The following is an 18,490-nucleotide window of genomic DNA, read 5'->3' as shown; positions in this document are numbered from 1 at the left end:
CGAAACCGCATAATGATGTAGTATACATGCCAGACCAGTATGTGGCACTGTAATTCTGCCACAGAGATCCACTAAAAACAGAGAAGAAGACTTGGACTATGCTTATAAACCTTGCGCGTGGTACACAAACGAACATGGAACAATACATTTATTAATCAGTGTTAATGTTAGTTAATAAAAAGACAATCGTTCAGTGTTTGTTCATGTTTTTGTTGCTGTTACGTGACGTAGAGCTGTCTGACTAGGGGGGAGACGTGGGCTGATGACGTCATCGTTTCAGAAAATATACGGATTAGCCGTCCAGACGAAAACGCAAAGATGGCGTTTTCAAATTTATCCACTCTGGGACCCGGTTTCAAAAAATAGCGGTTTCACCTTGCGAAAACGCCGGATCCGTGTGGACGAAACGTCTATCCGATAAAAAATTTGTGCGTATTCACAGAAACGCTTCTCCGTGTGGACGGGGCCTTAGTCTCTTAGCTCTTTGCGGAGTTTTATTGATTTATTGATTGATTGATTTAGTATCTTGTGTCACTAAGACGTGCATGGAGACAAACTTCATGTTCTCTCAGATGGACAGATAGATAGATAGATAGATAGATAGATAGATAGATAGATAGATAGATAGATAGATAGATAGATAGATAGATAGATTCTTTCTTTCATTTATGTATTATTCATTCATTAGTTCGTTTGTTTGTTCTTTTCTTTCATACTAGCATAAGTATAATTGTTTGGAAAAAAAAACTTTTTGTCCACACATTTTATTTTTTGATAGTGTACTTTCAAACTGGTATTCCACAAAATGTCTTTGTATCTTTGATAAAGTAATTTGCATGATTGCCCCAGCTGGAAATCTTAATGTTGACTCTACAAGAGCTAACACCATGATATAGTTGTAGCTTTGAATTCTAGAAGAGGCAATAAAGAGTCTTCCCGATGGATATGTAATGTGACAGGTGGGCGTTGAGTTATTGTCTTGGTGGAGTGTCAATAATAAAGGTAGGCAGAGCATCATATTGACCTGTCATATTGAGAATATATGATATTTTGTTTTTTTTCCCTTGCCTCGCAGGACAGAAATGACAATAAACCCACTTTACTTAACTCCAGAAGACATATACCAGAAGCCTTGTCTCTCATATAAGCCCGCCGCCCATGTTCCAGCGTATTCTAGCTTTTTTTTCCAGCCAGGTTGGGCCTTCAGACAGAGGATAGATAACAACTCCAAGGCTCAATCAGTTCCTATTCACTGGCCTGCCAAACTGCTCTCGGGTTCAGGCTGGAGCTACAGAGGCTTGTTTGCCAGTAAAAGCTCCAAGCGTTGATGAGACAGAGGCACACCGACAGTTACAACCTGGCAGCCTTGTTTTAGCCAGGGTGACAACGGGTCTGTCTGCACCTTCTGTCAAATTTTCCAGCCCCTCTCCCTGTTTCTCAGTCTCATTTTCGCCTTTTCTGTCTCTCCATGTGTGGCTTTTTCTTCTGAGGCTCTCTTTTTTTGCTTGTCACGCTATGAAGCCACATCAGTTTCTAAAGTTTAAAATTGTTTAACTAATCAGTCTTGATTGTCTTGTCAACCTTGTCTTTTTAGATTCATCCTTAAAAAGTTATTTCCTTATTTCTCTCTCATACTGTATATAACCCATTAAACTGACAATATGAGGTTGACGAGTGTGTTTTAAATAAATGGTCTCCGGTCTCTGGCTTTCCCTGAACATGGTTGGAGTTATTTGGGTGGGAGTGCTGATGGATGTATGTTGTCAGTCTGCATTCATAATGAGGCATCAAGCAGCTTGTTAGATGAAATCAGTAACTGTGGCCCGTGAACCTCATTCGATCTGCTGTCATGTAGCTTGTTGCATCATCTGAGACCCCTATTGTGAGAGATGGTGGGAGATGATCATTTTTATAATGGCTTGCTCCCTGCGTCCATTTACAGATAAAGAAAAGCCACTTAGCAACAGGTTAGCTCTTGGTCTAGTATAGAAAGTTAACAACATTTTGTTTTCTGAATAAAGAGTGTTTTGACAGTCTATCTGTCTGAAAAGACAGTCTATCTGTTTTGGCTGGTTAGGTAATGATTAACCTAGTCAAGTGCTAATTTTTCAAATAAGATGAAAGTATTTTACCAAACATTTCTTTTAAAAATATATAAAAACGGTGAGCTTGTGTGTGTAGCTAAATGAATGATTATTAGATCAGATCGCTTTAAAGACACCACACCAAGCCTGTAAGTGTTTCAATAGATCGGTTGTATCTTTTATCCTTGTGTTTACACTCTGAAATGACCTTATAGAGTGTGGCCTAATTGGATAAAGTGCGTTTTAGTCCTAATGTATGAGAAGAGAGAACTGTTTACAGAATAAGGTCGAGACAGGGCAACCCACTCCAGAGGGCCTTAAGAGATATTTAACTGCACCATTTACCCACTCTCATACTGTACCCAGAGTCTGGAAGATGGTAGCATCACCTTTACCATGGCAAACCACGGTGAATGAAATGAGCTATATCATTGAAAAATGTGACAACGCATTACCCAGCAGCACATTTGTTTGCATGGAAAAACATCTGCCTAGCCAAGATGGAAAAGGAGGTGTCAAAAACAGCTAGACCGCTTCAGGCATTAGGAGAAACTCTAGCTCAAGTGTACAATACTTGTGTTAAAGCAATAGTTCATTCCTAAATGAATAATTTGCTCAGCCTGATGTCCTTCCAAACCCGAATAAATTTGTTTTGTTGACACAAAAGGAGATATTTTGAATCACTGTTTTACATAAAAATGCAATGAATAGAGGCTGCAACTATTACATTTTCTAAAAAGACAAAAAATTACCATAAAATGCCTTAAAAGTACTTAATATGTATGTAATATCCCAAGATGATGGCTTAATAATAACAAAATCCTCAACTCCAGTGAGTTGTTATGATTGAAACGGAATAAAATGCATCACTGAGTCAAACTTAAGAACTTGATAAGACGGATTCTCTAACAAATCATTTAGATTTTAAAAATGGGATCAAATGATTCACTGCAAAAGATTGATTCGTTCTTGAATCAGATGTTTCTAGTTCTCTTAAAAGCTTCTCTCAAGAGAGCTAGGAGGATATAGAGGAGCTTGATAGTCCCAAACCTTATTCATTGTCATTATAATGGTAGTCCATTATCATATCATATTTATATCATACTGAATATCAATACATAAATCAATTTTTAAATGGACTGTTTCCTTAATGTACTGTTTATTAACATCACGTTTATATATTAATACATTTGTAATAACATAATACAATTTATAATTGAAAAATAATTGAATAATGTTTTAAAGTGTAGTTAAGTAAAATAATAAAATAGTAAATATAAAAAGAAAAAAAAATGTGTCAATCAATAACAAAAAAAAAAAAGATCTTCACTAAAACTGGAGTTTTGAGGGTATTTGGAGAACAATTGCAGATGTAGAGTAGGTTGAGAGTAGGCTGAGATATCCTAATTCTAGTTAATGAGACAATAAGTCTTTTAAATCAGATATTTTGTTGCGTTATAACCTTTTCTGGTACAGAACATCCCTGTGGTGACATTTAGTTGTTTGTTTATCTTTTTACCCAGGCTTCCTTCAGGGCACGTTTGACTTCAGTACTCAAGAGGATAAAGACTAAGGCGGTTCATTCTGCAAACTGAGCCAATCTTTCTTTTGACCAGCTGAAGAGAGATGACAGGAAGGGAAGAGCCAGTCAGTTCGGTCTTCCAATTAGCACACAATTTGTGGCAGATATTTTGTTCACTATAGACCTTAGAGTAGCACCATATGAAATTTTTGACATTAATAAAATGAGGTTGTGAGAGGGATAGAAGTACAGTGCGGTCAGTGGATTTGTACTGCACTTTAACATCATGCCAATACTAGTTCAGCTGACAAAAGATTTTTCAAAAAACTTTAAGTATACAAAAACTCCTTAAAGCAGTCTTGAAAGTTGAATTTAGAAAATGATGATATACTAACTTTATACAGTGCATATACCTCTTTTAATGAGTTGTGCATAAGTATGCAATTTAAGATGCACCCTATGTTTTTTTTAAGATGCACCTTATGTTTTAATTTGCATGAAATTTAATATGGCATCTATCCTGACTAAAGTTTATCCCAACTAACAGGGAAAATTCTCAGAACTTTGGAAAGGATGTACTGGAAAGTTTCTTCCAGGAATGTTAATAGAACTTCTTTTTTGTTCAAACTTATTTTTAAACTTTTCGACTTACTGGTTTTAGACATTCCCATAATGTTTGCTAAACTATACAGTTTTCATGGGATGCTGTGCTCTTAAGGAGGCACACGGTGCAAGAGTAGGCAAATAACAGTCTTTTAATTATAATCCTCAAAGCAAACAAGGAATCAAGCTGGGGTAGCACAACATGAAAATCAAAATAATAGCAGAAAAAGGACCAGTGGAAGAACACAGAACTTAAGTACTAGAAAATGTAATTGGGAGAACTGAAACAGGTGTGCAGCTAATTAATCAAAAACCATGGAAACAAACAAGACAGGAGAAAGTAAACACAGAAAACTAAACCAAAACAGATCATACTGAGTGTAGCACCTATGTACAACACATTTCGGCATACTGTATCGGTCAAGTGGTTGCTTTTGCCTGAACTTATGACTTATTTCTACAAGTCTTTTATTCCTGTAAGTGCATTGAAGAGGCTTTTAGGTGAATTATGTGAGCATGTGTGAAGGCAAGAGTGTAGGAAGGTAAACAAATGTGGAAATGGTGGTTTAAGGAGGCATAATCTGATTTCCAGAACGTCAGGCGGAGGCACGCTGTCGTGTTAGATGAGGCTAGTCATCTTTATTAACAGGGGAACAAAGTTGGCAGGCTCGGCCGCAGCCGCCACCGAGTGTGACAAAATATCCAGAGATTGTCCTGCATAACCATTTATCTTCATCTGAGTCCAGCTAATGCTCAGCACAGTTATTATTTGGAATCTCTTTCTAATCAATACAGATTCTTCATAGGTTGCATCAATCATGTGTTTGCACATCTTGACATTTGCTCATTTTCTACTGTAAATAGACAATGGAGGTTTATGAGGTAACTCAGGCATGACTAAAAATGTCTGACTAGGTGCTTTTGGTGGATTTCACTTTTATAAATCTAAAATGTGTTGATTTCTTGTCCTATTAATAGGATTTCTTGTCCTATTAAAACAGATTTGGAGAAATTCAGCATTACTTCACTTGTTCAATAATGGATCCTCTGTAGTGAATGGGTGCCGTCAGAAAGAGGGTCCAAACAACTGATAAAAACATCACAATAATCATTACACCAATCCATCAATTTACTTTGTGAAGTGAAAAATTAGCAAGAAAAAAATCCATTATTAAGGCATTTTATCTTTTTTTTATCTTTTAATTAAATTATTCCATAATCCATAGAACCCCTATTCCTAGTGAAAATATTCAGCCCCTCTTGTCCTCTCACATCACAATCCACCGATATATTTGTTTAGATCAGTTTGGACAGTTTTTGCTTGTAAACGGTGTGTCACGATAAGGGGTTTTGTCTTTGTTCTCTGCGGACTACATTTCCCATAAGCCCCTGCCTAGTAACTCATTATTGCACCACACCTGTTTCCTATCAGGGACACTATAAAGGTTGTACACATCCACACACACTTGGCTGATTAATGTTTAACCCGTACCCTCTTCCTAGTCTCTGTGTTTCCTTGCCTTGCCTTGCCTTGCCTTGGACTGTTTATCGGATTACTATTTTGTCTTGCCCTGGATTGTACCTGTTTGCTGGTGTTTGACTCTGCCTGTTTTGACCACTCTTGGGAATAAAAGCTGCTTCTGGATCTTCAACTCTGTTTTCACGCCTCCCTCGTTACACAGTTCTTGATCTGTACATATTTCACGCCTGATTCAGACAAAATGAGCAATATTATGGATAGAGGACTTGGAAGTAATGGTTTTGTAAGAGTGGAAGTAAGAGTGGGAAAAAATTTTTTTGTTTATTACAAAGCAGCTTTTTAATTAACATAATGTAAACTGATTGACTGGAGTCATGTGGATTACTTGTGGATTATTGTTGTTTTTATTAGCAGTTTTATCTTCCTTTCTGACGGCACCCAAGTTAGCAAGTAGATTATGTATTCCTAATTTTATCCAAATCTTTCAAGATGCAGAAACCAGTTAATATAAATCTTGGATAGCCTGGGTACAATTTCCTAAAATGTTCATGTTTTTGGGAACTATTCCTTTAAGTAATTTTCAAGCATGTGATGTAAGTAATGAGAAAGGACAATTAAAGGTGCTATACAAAAACAAATTTTATTACTATTATGTGTTACAATAACAACACATACTGTAATAAAATATAAAATGCAAGGTTTAGGCCATCGGTTGAATTTGAGAACCAGATTAGTCTTGTTTGTGAATTAATCATTCTGTTTCAAGATCATAGGATAATGTTTTCTCACATTCTCTCAAATATAATTCAGTGATCACAGCAAGTCTAAATCCTGATGATCCAATGTTGAAGACTAATGACGAAAAAGTTGCTGATAAATGTGTTTTGTTCTCTCCAGAAGTCATGCCAGTTCCAGAACAGCCTGCTGAAGTAGAGAACGCCACCATGCTCAGTCCAGGACTGAATGCTTCTAATGGCGATGGATCTGAGACTGAAACCACCTCTGCCATTCTGGCCTCTGTGAAAGAGCAGGTAGGACTTAATGTCCACTGTACAACTTCATTCACATCTTAGGCACAAAGCCAGAACCTTTCAGTGGAAAAGTTTAATTCTTTTGCAGCTCTGTCCGTGGCTTATCAGGAGACAGTGGTTATCTGTACACATTTGTCATATTAACTATAGTGCCTGACTTTTTCTGTACAATTTCTGGGAGACGAAGATAAAAAGGGGAATGGTAAATGCAAGAAAGGCCATCTTGTGCTTGTCAAATGGCAACTGGGTGGAATTAACTATAAAGTTAACATAAAAGATGTCAGATATTAGAATTTAACATGAAGTAAAAATATTAATGTAAAGTAAATTTTTATCTAATATACCCCTCCGTCCATTTCTCAGCTTTAACAGCCTTGTGTACATATACTACTGTTTTCTTAAACATTTTGAAAGAAGTCTCTTATGCTCACAAAGGCTGCATTAATTTAATAAAAAATATAGTAAAAACAGTAATAATGTGAAATATAATTACGATATCAATTGATTATTTTGTATTTTGATTGTATTTTTAAACAATTCATTTATCTGATGGCAAAGCTGAATTTAAGCGGTCATTACTTTAGTCTTCAATGTAACATGATCCTTCAGAAATCATTATAATATTCTTATTTTTGTGCTCAAGAATCATTTCTCATTATTATAAATGTTGAAACAAATTGTACTGCTTAATATTTAAGTTTTACACACCAGTTTTACACACCAGTCTGTTATTATGGAGACATTCCCACGCCCCAAAACGTGACGCTGAACGAAACGAACTGTGATTGGTTGTTTGACATGTCGGTCAAACGGTCTCATGGATGAACTTTGGCCATTGACAGGTGCTATGATTTACAGACCTTCAGCCATAAGTCTGAAGGTCTGGCTCAAGCGGCAACCTCCCGCTTTCTTTCGTGAAGCCCATACAGCAGAAAAACCTATTGTTGACGTCATGGACACTACGTCCATGTTATTATATAGTCTATGGTCTGGCTACGCTAGACTAGAGCAATTCCAAAACGGCGCCGATGATCGTGGAAATTTCTGTGGGTGATTAACTGACAATGTGCAAATTACAAAGAACACAAACACAACATTAATGACTAACGCAATCTAACAAGCGTCGCAAAAATTAGCATAAAGATATGTTCAGATTAAGATAACGTATTCTTCTAGCATTCCAAATAAATTAATGTGGAAAAAACCCTCTCCCTTCTACCACGCGTGACTGAAAGGGAAACTCTTACAAATGCATATTCAATAGGTCAGCCACAAAAATAACTGTCTCCGTACCTTTTTAATGCTAATTCTTTGCTGCGCATTTTTAGTAAATCATGACAAAACTGTTTTAATGCCAAAAGACGGTTCACGCTGGCGCAAGCTGTTAGTAAATCCGGCCCTGTATGACTTTACTGTCCATTTTAATCAATTGATGTTTGACAAAAAAAATAATAAATCTCACCTCAACGGTAGTATATTTGATGTATATAAATTAAAAAAAATAAAACAATATATGAAATACAACTTTACATATTCTAGCTTGGAGAGATTGGAGGGTAATCGAGTTAAAGCTCAGGTGTGACATTATTAGACCATTTAAAGTTCATGTGCTAAAAAGTGGAGAGAAACCCTGAAATATTTAAAAGGACATTACAGTAGGGGAGAGAAGTAAGATGGAGGAAAATTACTGTGTTAAGATGACTGAAGAAAAATTCCTGAGGACAAAATCCAAAACCTACGCAATGAATGCATATTGATAGATGGTGGGGGAAATCTGGAATATGCCATAAAGTCAGAGCCTGTGGAACTGTTACACCTTGGGAATCTGTCTCGGTAATGATTTAATTGACACTACAGTATGCAACATATAATACAGTGTAATTTGTATTTGATTACATTCTTTATGTTTGCCAAATCCCAGCTCAGCAGTAAAAGGCCACCTGTGTTTTACCCGATGATGGATTTAGTTCAGGCAGCCATTCCCATCCCACCTGGAACAGCCTGGAAGACTGTGCAGGTGGCACTCCGGGCCAATCCATCACAAAAATTAGCCATTACTTTTATTCATAGACAACGGGTTCTCGCGTCGTACAGACGGCTGGCTCATCACAGCCTCAAAATGTTGATGGCTTCATGTGCTGCTTTAATAAAAGCTACATTAAAATCAGAGATGCTGATGCAGGGTTTCACCGAGCAGAACTGAGCATCTGTACAACACAGTGCTGTTTTTTTTTTTATGGTAGATTTGATTAATAAACCTGTGTATGTCTGTGAGACACTCACTGTGAGGAGGCTGGGTAAATCAATGCTAGTAATGTTTGGAGAATCTCATTCCTCTCTCTGAAGCCCCGTCTAGCTACACTTGTGAAACATCCTTGCACAATTTAAAATTATTGATTTCGGTTCTTAATGTTAAATAGTTGATGTATTTAAAGTCTGGTATATGAAATAATAATATATTTTATAGAGTCCTGGTTCACAAAAATAAATACTAGCAAACATAAACAGCAATGATTCAATTTCAGCACTTTTTGTGGCATATATAAAGTTCTTAAAACGTAGTATAAATAAGATAATGTTCTCATGTAATCTCTGTAGACTAACTCCCATATTATTTTGTCATGAATTAATTCACAACAGAAATACTTTCAGCGACTTCTAACCTCACCAGAGAAAAGAACTTGAAATAATACTGTACTCTCCACTAAAACGGCATATTATTGTACCATGAAATCAAACCCACTTGCATTTTTCTTCTCAAGAAGAAAAGGCACAATTTTGAGCTTTTCAGTGAAAATATTGCTCTGTTCTGATCACACAAGCAATTAAGGCATTATATTTGCAGCCTTGAGATTTCATTGTGAGGATGTGAGGGTTATTTCTTTGCAATTTCAGACAAGCCTGGGCTGTGTGCAAGCCTCATTATGCCAACTCCTTTCATACATCCAGCACATGTTTGGCCTTCACATGTAAGTGGGCTGGTCCCTGTGTAATAAAGCCTTTCATGTTGAGTGCTCTGATTAGAAATCAAAAAGCAGGATAACAGAAGTGTGCATTAATAAAGGTGCTATTTGTCACAGTTCGCTACTTTGAGGAGCACATAGACGAAGGAGCAAAGAGACCAGTAGTGGAATTCAAACATATAGGGTTTAATCACATTTAGGGAACAAAGAAAACACACACAGCAAAGGTAGACGTACACAATTCCAGACAAAGGAGAATAGAACAGGCTAGAACTCAGAGATAGAGCAGATAACGAGGACACTAGGTTGCGTACTGTTCGATGTACCTGTTGCCAGATATTTAAAAGAAATCTGCTGTACTAAAGTGAATACTGAAATCTTGACACTGGTCACTTGATTGAATCCCACTTTTAATAAGCCCCTAAATAATATGATGCTGTCCTTGTGTGTGTGTGTGTATGTGTGTGTGTGTGTGTGTGTATATGTATATATATATATATATATATATATATATATATATATTTATATATATATATATATATATATATATATATATATATATATTAGGGGTGTAACGGTTCACAAAATTCACGGTTCGGTTCGTTACGATTCACTGGTGTCACGGTTCGGTTCGGTACGTTTTAGATACAGCAAAAAGAAAAAATTGGCAGATAAATTTCCTTGATTTAAAAAAAAATAAAAAAATAATTTATTAAAACTAACAAAGTATGTTTTTTTTTTACATTGAACAATGATGGAGCTATTCTTTACCCATCTTCTATGGTGTTTTCTTAGCAGCATACTGTATAAAACAAAAACAGCTCCTTATAAAAAAAAAATGAAAATGTTATATTGTTGTAGTAGTTATGAACAAATACAAAGATGTAACTTTTTATATGGAACTCTATAACTCTTTATATTGAGTTTGTTTTTACTCAATTGGTTCTCTATAGGGCTTATGTTTTTTGGAACAAAGCAGGAATTACGGTCTGGCTGAAATGGGCTCGTGAAGGAATATTGTAACGGGGCTCTATTACGTTTAGCATGCTCTTAAAACCTGCGTTTTCCACTACAGAGTAAGGCACTCGCTCACTTAGTCCGCGCTGAAGGCTCGTTGCAAAATGGCTAAAGGGTCTTTCACACAGGATGCGGTATGCGCGGCGCTGGACCCTGGGATCAGCGTTTCCCTTCAGATACAACGCGAGTTGCGCTGCACTATGCCAAGAGCAAAAGTAGGTGGAGTTTTCAAAACTGCCCGTGCATACATTCTATTTATAACAGTTCTTCTATCTAAGAACGTGCAGACCTGTTAATTGTATCGTACTGCTCAGAAAATTCCGACACAGTACAGTACTAGTCCATTTTGATTTCCGTACTTGTTTGGATGCCCCGATCGATTGGTAAAGTGCACCCAAACACCAGACCTGTTGGTTATTGGAGGATCTTCTATTTCTGGTCTGTTAAATGCATTGGCCACCACGTACTGGAGGACTGTGCATGAACTGCTCGCTCACTCAGTGGGTACTGAGTGAGCAAGCGCCTGACGGAGTAGCCTAACATAAAACATATAAGTTGGTGTTTTTTTTTCTTCTTAGGGGGTGTCAGGGGCGTTGCCTGTTTTGTGGTTTGGGTTATTGGGCTACCTTGTTGAACGCATATCATTATATTTCACTTTTTTTTTCAAATATAATTAATTAGTCCAACGAACCGTTCGGTACATAATGCGTACCGCGTACCGAACCGAAAGCCTCATACCGAACGGTTCAATACGAATACGCGTATCGTTACACCCCTAATATATATATATAAGGCGCCAATTATTTTATCGCGCGTTAATGCAGTTAAATAATTGGCTGCATTAACCCTACTTAATTAATTAATTATATTAATATATATTTATATATATTAATATAATGCATGCATTAACCCTACTTAATTAATTAATTATATTAATATATATTTATATTATATATAGTTTTAACTTTGCAGGACCCCTTGTTGCCAACAGTGTGGAAACCCATGGACTAAGATTTTTGTATCATTTTTTTACAGACTACAGGGCTTTTCCACATACCCAACATCATTTCCGAAGTTCACATACTGATGCTATTTATGTCTTTGCATAACTTACTGTATGTGAATCATAGATGCGCCTGGAAATCCCTCTATGGCGGATGTAAACAACTGATGAGATCTTAGGCACGCATAGCTGTTATGACCTCTATCTGCCCCTGTCCTATTTAAATCCCCAACCAGCACCCCCTGAACAGCTCTCGACCACCTCCTGCACCTCCTGCCACTCAGGCACATCGAGCAGGGGCCTGTGGGATTACACCCGAGAGCAATCACCATAAACAGCACCATCATTGTAATCACCATCCTCATCACTGCAGCTATCAAAATGGTAATGCACTTCAGCAGCGGATCGCTGATTCTGTGTGTTCTTGAGGAAACCCTGTTATACATTCTAGTACAGCACGTCACCCATATAGGCCCCACAAAAAAATAAAAGATGTGGCTCGGTGGCTTCTGTGATCCGTATCATGCGTGACTTTGTGTCAGCGCTGCCTGGGAGTTTTGCAAGACCTGTATTGAGTCTAGTGAGATGGAGAAGGAGGCCTCATAAATATGTATGGAATGCAAATGACCATCCGTCTTGTGTGTTTTCTTTGAAGTGATGTGTGTGATCTCAACAGGAGGCGGCAGTTGTGTGTCCCAATCAAGTTGCCAGTGTTAGGCGATCTTATAAATGAAGCCATCTTATTCTGGACGCCACGGCTCGCTCAAAGAGATTGATTGGGAAGGGGCCGCATCTACCAAATTAAGCCGGTGTAAGTGGATGCGTGGGACAGGTCTCAGTGAGTAAGCTGAGATGAAAGGCAAGCTTTTATTTTGATATTAGACGGCACGGCGCATAGAGTTTCTGTGATCAGTGTGTTTGTTTCACACTAGACTGCTGTGGATCGTATTACAAAGAAGAGAAAGACAAAGAATAGAGGTGATTAATACATACACATCAACACTTGTTTCTCATAACACATGGTTTTTGGTTGTATGGTTATAGGAATTAAATTGTGTTCCTGACTAAATTCATTAACAGTTCCTGTGGTGTGAACATGCCAAAAAGCAGGTATACTTCCTGCTTATAGGAGTAGTTATGGGAACTATGAAAATGTTCCTTTGGTTCGAAAGCTTTGTGATATCTGTGCTTTAAAATCAGCATGAAATAGTTTTCACAACCTATTTGTTGGTGCGTTTCTGAGCGAATCCTTGTGTACAATAAGATTTAAAAGTACATTTGATGAGAGAATTGATTGTTTTGTGGATCTGAATGTGAGCCGTTTTCATGACCACCATTGACAGCCTCTCTTGAGGAGGCTTTTTTTTTTTTGATGACGACATGGAGATTAAATGTCAAGATCAAAATCAAGAGCATGAAGATGAAAGCTTTATTAAGGTGCGTATAGGCATCTAGCACAAACCTAAAAAGACATTGATTTTCACTGAGGCAACTTTTAGATGGAAGCTTCAACTGTTCTGACTGTCCTTGTGTTTTATTGAATAGTGCATTGTTGATACTCAAGGGTTTATGTTAAAGGGCATTTGGACTTGGAACCAGTAGAGAGGTAGGAAGCCAGTAAAGCTTACTTCAGTCAATTCAGAAAGTATTTTCCTCAGTCTAAATGTCACTGAATCTCAGTCTGGAAATTATTCACTATTTCGCCATTTGAATGTTGAATTGAGGTTCAGTAAGAGATTAACTTTGATCTCATCTCCACAAGTATCTTGTCCGTCCGTCCGTCCATCTGTTTATCTTTATTTTATTTTAAATTTTCTAAGCATTCATATAGCTTCCACAGCAGAATGGTTGTTGTGTATTGACATTATTACTGAGGGATGGATGGTTTACTGATATAAGATCTACAGTATCAGTGTAATATTGTGGGGAAAAAAGAATGGCAATATTATTGCAAGAATACAGCTTTAATAAAAAAATAATAATAATAGATGCATTTCAGATGATTTGATGAATGGAAGAGAAAATGCATTGTTTTTTTCAGAGCTCCTTGTCGACTTGTATTGTAATATCCAAAGTTTATATACATATATATATATATATATATATATATATATATATATATATATATATATATATATATATATATATATATATATATATATCATGTAGAGACAAGATATGAATGTTTCACAGTGGTCGTTGCGAAGCACCTACCACCACAGCATCTCAGAATGTGACATTTTAGTGTTATATGAACATGAAGAATGACATGCTGTTTGGTAAAATACCAAATAGCAAGGCCTCGCTTGTCTCAGATACACATGCTGTCAATGCTCCTATATCACACATACCCTCTCCATCCCTCCCCGAAACGTTCATGTACGCTCAAAAAAGGACGAGCGCTGTACAAATCCTATATTGCACCGTGTATGTTTGGGTCAGAGAGTTAAAAGTGAGCGTAAGCGAGAGAGAACGAGCGCTCGTGAAGCAGAGAGAAATGAATATGTCACACATGGAGCAGACACGTGTGCAGTAGGAGGCCTCGGGGGCCTGTCAGTAATGGTTGGCCTCAGGGAAGAACAGCATAATGTTGTCAGTGTTGAGTGGATCACTACAGAAACCAAAGAACAGGCAGACTGTTTCCTCTGTGAAAATCACCCCGCACCCTCCCCTCTCGACCTGTCTGCTTCGACGGAACAAGCCAGTTTGCTATCCCTTTCAGAGCTCCGGCCTCCTGTCTTTCGGTTAAACTGGGTTACAGCTTTGTGTGTCTCTTGTTCATGCTGTGCGCAGCCAGTCGGTTCATTGTGTGTGTGTGTGTGTGTGTGTGTTTGTATCTGTGTGCAGTTTGTTTAGCTTTCTGTCACTTTGTTTATTCACTCTCTGTTGACGGTGAATCCCTAATGAAGTCTAACAGGCGACCGTTTGTATGAACACTGACCTAGAATCAGCTCCACTGAGCGATTGTAATCAATTGTAAATGTGTGTGCATTTGTGATATTGGATACCAGGTAAAGTGGCACGGGACATCATAAAATTATGTTTATGGATGCTGGCTTGTTTTGTGTACACTATCATTATTGAATTGATTGTATCTTAATTAGAAATTGACCATGCAGAAAATGTCCTTCATTGACGTTCTTCAAGAGTGCTTTGCAAATGAGATTCTTTCGCCACTAGGTGGCAAATTTATTAAAGTTGAACTTAACCTTTGAAGTCAAGGTGAAATGAAAATGGATCCATTTTTACTTTCTTAATGCACGTTTCTGGTCCATTTGTTCACTTTATTTAAAAGGAAACAAAAATTGAAAAGGGTTTTCTTATTGAATATCCAGTTACTTTTTAATGGATTGCATGATTACATATTCACACAATGGCAGTAAATTATTCATAATTTATTTATATACTTTTTTCTTCTTTTTTTCTTTTTCCTTGTCCCCTTTATATACTTTTTTCCTCTAAAAATCCTACTCTGTGCCATAACATTCAGCTTTGACTATATTCACAAAGACACACAGAAAGAAAGAAAGGAATATTTCATGGATTTTTTTCTTTGCTTTTTAATATCACTATGATACATTCAATGGCAAGTTTAAAACATTTAAAAGTACAATAATAATAATTTATTAATATTGTTCACAAATCAGACTTACTAAAGTGAGCCATCTCAAAGAGTAATTGGTCCAATAACGGTTGTGTCGTATGGATTGAAACGAATAGTTTTGTGCAGTTTAGATTAGAGATATCAACAGGCAAATCTTGAGTTACCAAAGCTGACAGACTATTTACAGTATGAGACAGAGACAGAGGCTGTCAAACATTGGTGTTGTGCATCACGTCATCTCTTCAACATGGAGAAAATAATAACTTTTGGTTGTCTCTTGCAGAGTGAAAAAAAAAAAATGCTACATGTTTGATTGTGAAATCTGCAAATGCGGCTTCAACATTGTGTTTGGCTTCACGGTGCAATCCTGTTACTTGCTCATACATTTTTACTCTTAAAGAGAAATTCTGTCATCATCTAAAATGCAATTTTTGCTCCTAACAGAGGAAAATGAATATTTGAGGATTCAATCATTTGCATTGTGACTCTAATGTCAAATACTCTTTTTGTTGTGTACATGGTGAAAACATTTGATGTGAGTTACACAATAACATTACAAATTGAAAATAGCTTTTTAAATTAATAATTACATGTTGGATGATGCCTTTTTAGGCTGACAAATAAGTAATCTGTCTGTCTCTTGAAGGCCTTGGTAATTCAACCTTAACTAAATGGGCTGTGATCAGAACTTTAATGCTTTTTTGCTATTAATTAATTACACTGGAATGAAAGCATACAATGCCTATTACTTGACATCATATTGTCTTTGCTTATTTAATATGCCTTTCATATCTGGCATTTCTCAGAAGCAGGGGAAATGTGCAATTCTGGGTTGCAAAAGGATTTTATAAAAAAAAAAAAAATATATATATATATATATATATATATATAAATCAATATCAAATCAATCAATTAGTAATGATACTGATCAGTTTTTGTAATAGGAAATGAGAGTGCAGTTTGCCTTTAAAAAGCTTTCTGGAAACATATTCCACGCAGAAAACCACCCAAATTCAATACATACCTCTTCTATAATAATTTTCACATGCTTTTTAATGTTGTAATATTATTATTTCATATTCAATATATTATAAAACTTATACTAAAAATATTTAATATATGATTTAATATTAAGTATTATTAGAAAAAATGCAATTAACAAGCACCTCTTTTAATTCCAACCATTTAGTAAAATAATGTGGATGGACTGAATCCTTATGAGAAAGTAAAAGGATTTTGCTCTTTATTTACTGTGTTGTGCCTTTGATATTTAAAGGAATAGCCATATTTTTTTATTATCATCCTCGCCATCTCTGTTTGGCCACATCTCCTTTCAGCTCTGTTGATGGATTCTTGTAATATGCAGAACCTCATCAAAGACTCCCATGAGCAACTAGTAAGTTCATCGAGGACATTCAGGATAGATTTAATGAACATGCAAGCTCACAAGACGAGAGGTTGTTCTTGTTTATTGTTTGTCTTTTCTGTGTCTCTCACTTTTGATCTTTCCACTAGGCACAACACTTATATATCTCAATAATGCTGACCTGAGTTACTGCGGGAATGAACGGCCTGTTAATCAGCATCCATGCATCACAGCATATTGGAAAGGAAAAGAAAATTGTTTCCTATCCTTGTTTGCTTGTACTGTAATAGCGGATATAATGGCCTCACAGCTGTGTATCTTCAAGTCATATCATACATCAAATGATGCTGCAATGCCCCTCACAATCCTGCAAACCTAAACAAACCTACATGCAAACATATGTGATCCCTTTTTCTTTAGCTGCGGGGGGCCATTTTGTAATTCAGAATTGTGTTTGACCATGAGGCAAGTTGGCAGCCACCCCTTTAATCTTTCACCTCTAAGATTTGATAGATGCGCCCATGACTCTGGCTTAACATCCCAGTCTGCCTGATGATGAATGTGCTTTTGTCAGGCCTGAGGGAGAGCAGATGTGCTCCCTTTAGGCTAAATCGCAAGTTAACTTTATCGACAAGTATTCAGTGTTAGTTCAGAAGAGATAGAGATGACTTAGTTAGCTGGTAATATGTTGCATTCGCTACAGGATATCAGTCACAACTCGGGGAGACAGTATCGGGTTGATGTAGGTTTACTTGTATGATTAGGATTCAGAATCAGCACGGTTAGGCATACAGGGATTTCTTTGTATGGTTCCTAACTACACAATATGCAAAAAGGTATATTTGGATGTGGTTGTAAAATAAACAAAAAGAAGGAATAATTGCTAACTGCAATATCATCCAAAATAGTGCAGTATTATGCACTAGATCCCGACCGATATATCGGTTTGCCAATATTTTTGGCCGATATAAGCCTGTCACCTATATATCAGTATTGGCTAATATGCACTGATTTGCTACTGATATGAACCTTAAAAAAACATATAATGCAGATAAAATGCTTGAAATTGTGTAATTACTTAGTTTGTCCGTGCTCCATTGTTTGCTACTGGCGACCTGGATGAAATTCTTTAAAGTTTATGTCTGTTGAAAACCATTTTGTTACATTAAGCAGTATTTGTTAAATATGTTAACCCTCTGGAGTCGATCCCCTCGTATATGCGTTATGAGGCATTTTCTCCTGATAACCCTGAAAAGAACTTAAAGGGGGGGTGAAATGCTATTTCATGCATACTGAGTTTTTTACACTGTTAAAGAGTTGGATTCCCATGCTAAACATGGACAAAGTTTCAAAAATTAAGTTGTACATTTGAAGGAGTATTTTTGGAACAGAATACAACTTAATTTTCCGGTTTGTCACAAGTTTCGGAAAGTTTTTTTCGAGTCTGTGTGACGTTAGATGTGTGACGTTAGTCTGTGTGACGTTAGATGGAGCGGAATTTCCTTATATGGGTCCTGAGGGCACGTCTGCCGGAAGAGCATGCGCTCCCGTATAGCAGAGCACTGAGAGCACAACAGACAATCACTGATCAGAGCGAGAGCGTCGCGAAATGTCATAAAAGAAGTGTGTTTTTGGTTGTCAGGGCAAGACAACCCTGCACAGATTACCAAAAGAGAAACAGCATTAAGGGACCAGTGGATGGAGTTTATTTTTACAGAGCATCAACGGAGTTGTGCAAGTGTTTGTGTTTGTTCCCTGCATTTCGAAGATGCTTGTTTTACAAACAAGGCCCAGTTTGATGCCGGATTTGCACATCG

General features: G+C 36.9%; 1 protein-coding gene across 2 annotated transcripts in view; it reads left to right on the top strand.

Annotated features, from left to right (window-relative positions):
• The window catches only part of ctnnd2a (catenin (cadherin-associated protein), delta 2a), a 273,177-nt gene that overhangs the window by 18,893 nt on the left and 235,794 nt on the right, over window positions 1–18,490 (top strand). For both annotated transcript variants that reach the window (XM_026200540.1, XM_026200542.1), the window contains exon 2: window positions 6,587–6,720. In XM_026200540.1, coding sequence (XP_026056325.1) covers window positions 6,592–6,720 — 129 coding nt within the window. In that variant the 5' untranslated portion in view covers window positions 6,587–6,591. The remainder of the gene's footprint in view (window positions 1–6,586; window positions 6,721–18,490) is intronic.

Source organism: Carassius auratus, chromosome 24 (assembly GCF_003368295.1).
Source record: "Carassius auratus strain Wakin chromosome 24, ASM336829v1, whole genome shotgun sequence".
Lineage (NCBI taxonomy): Eukaryota > Metazoa > Chordata > Actinopteri > Cypriniformes > Cyprinidae > Carassius > Carassius auratus.
The sequence above is the reverse complement of the archived record's forward strand: the minus strand, read 5'-3'. Positions and strand labels throughout refer to the sequence as shown.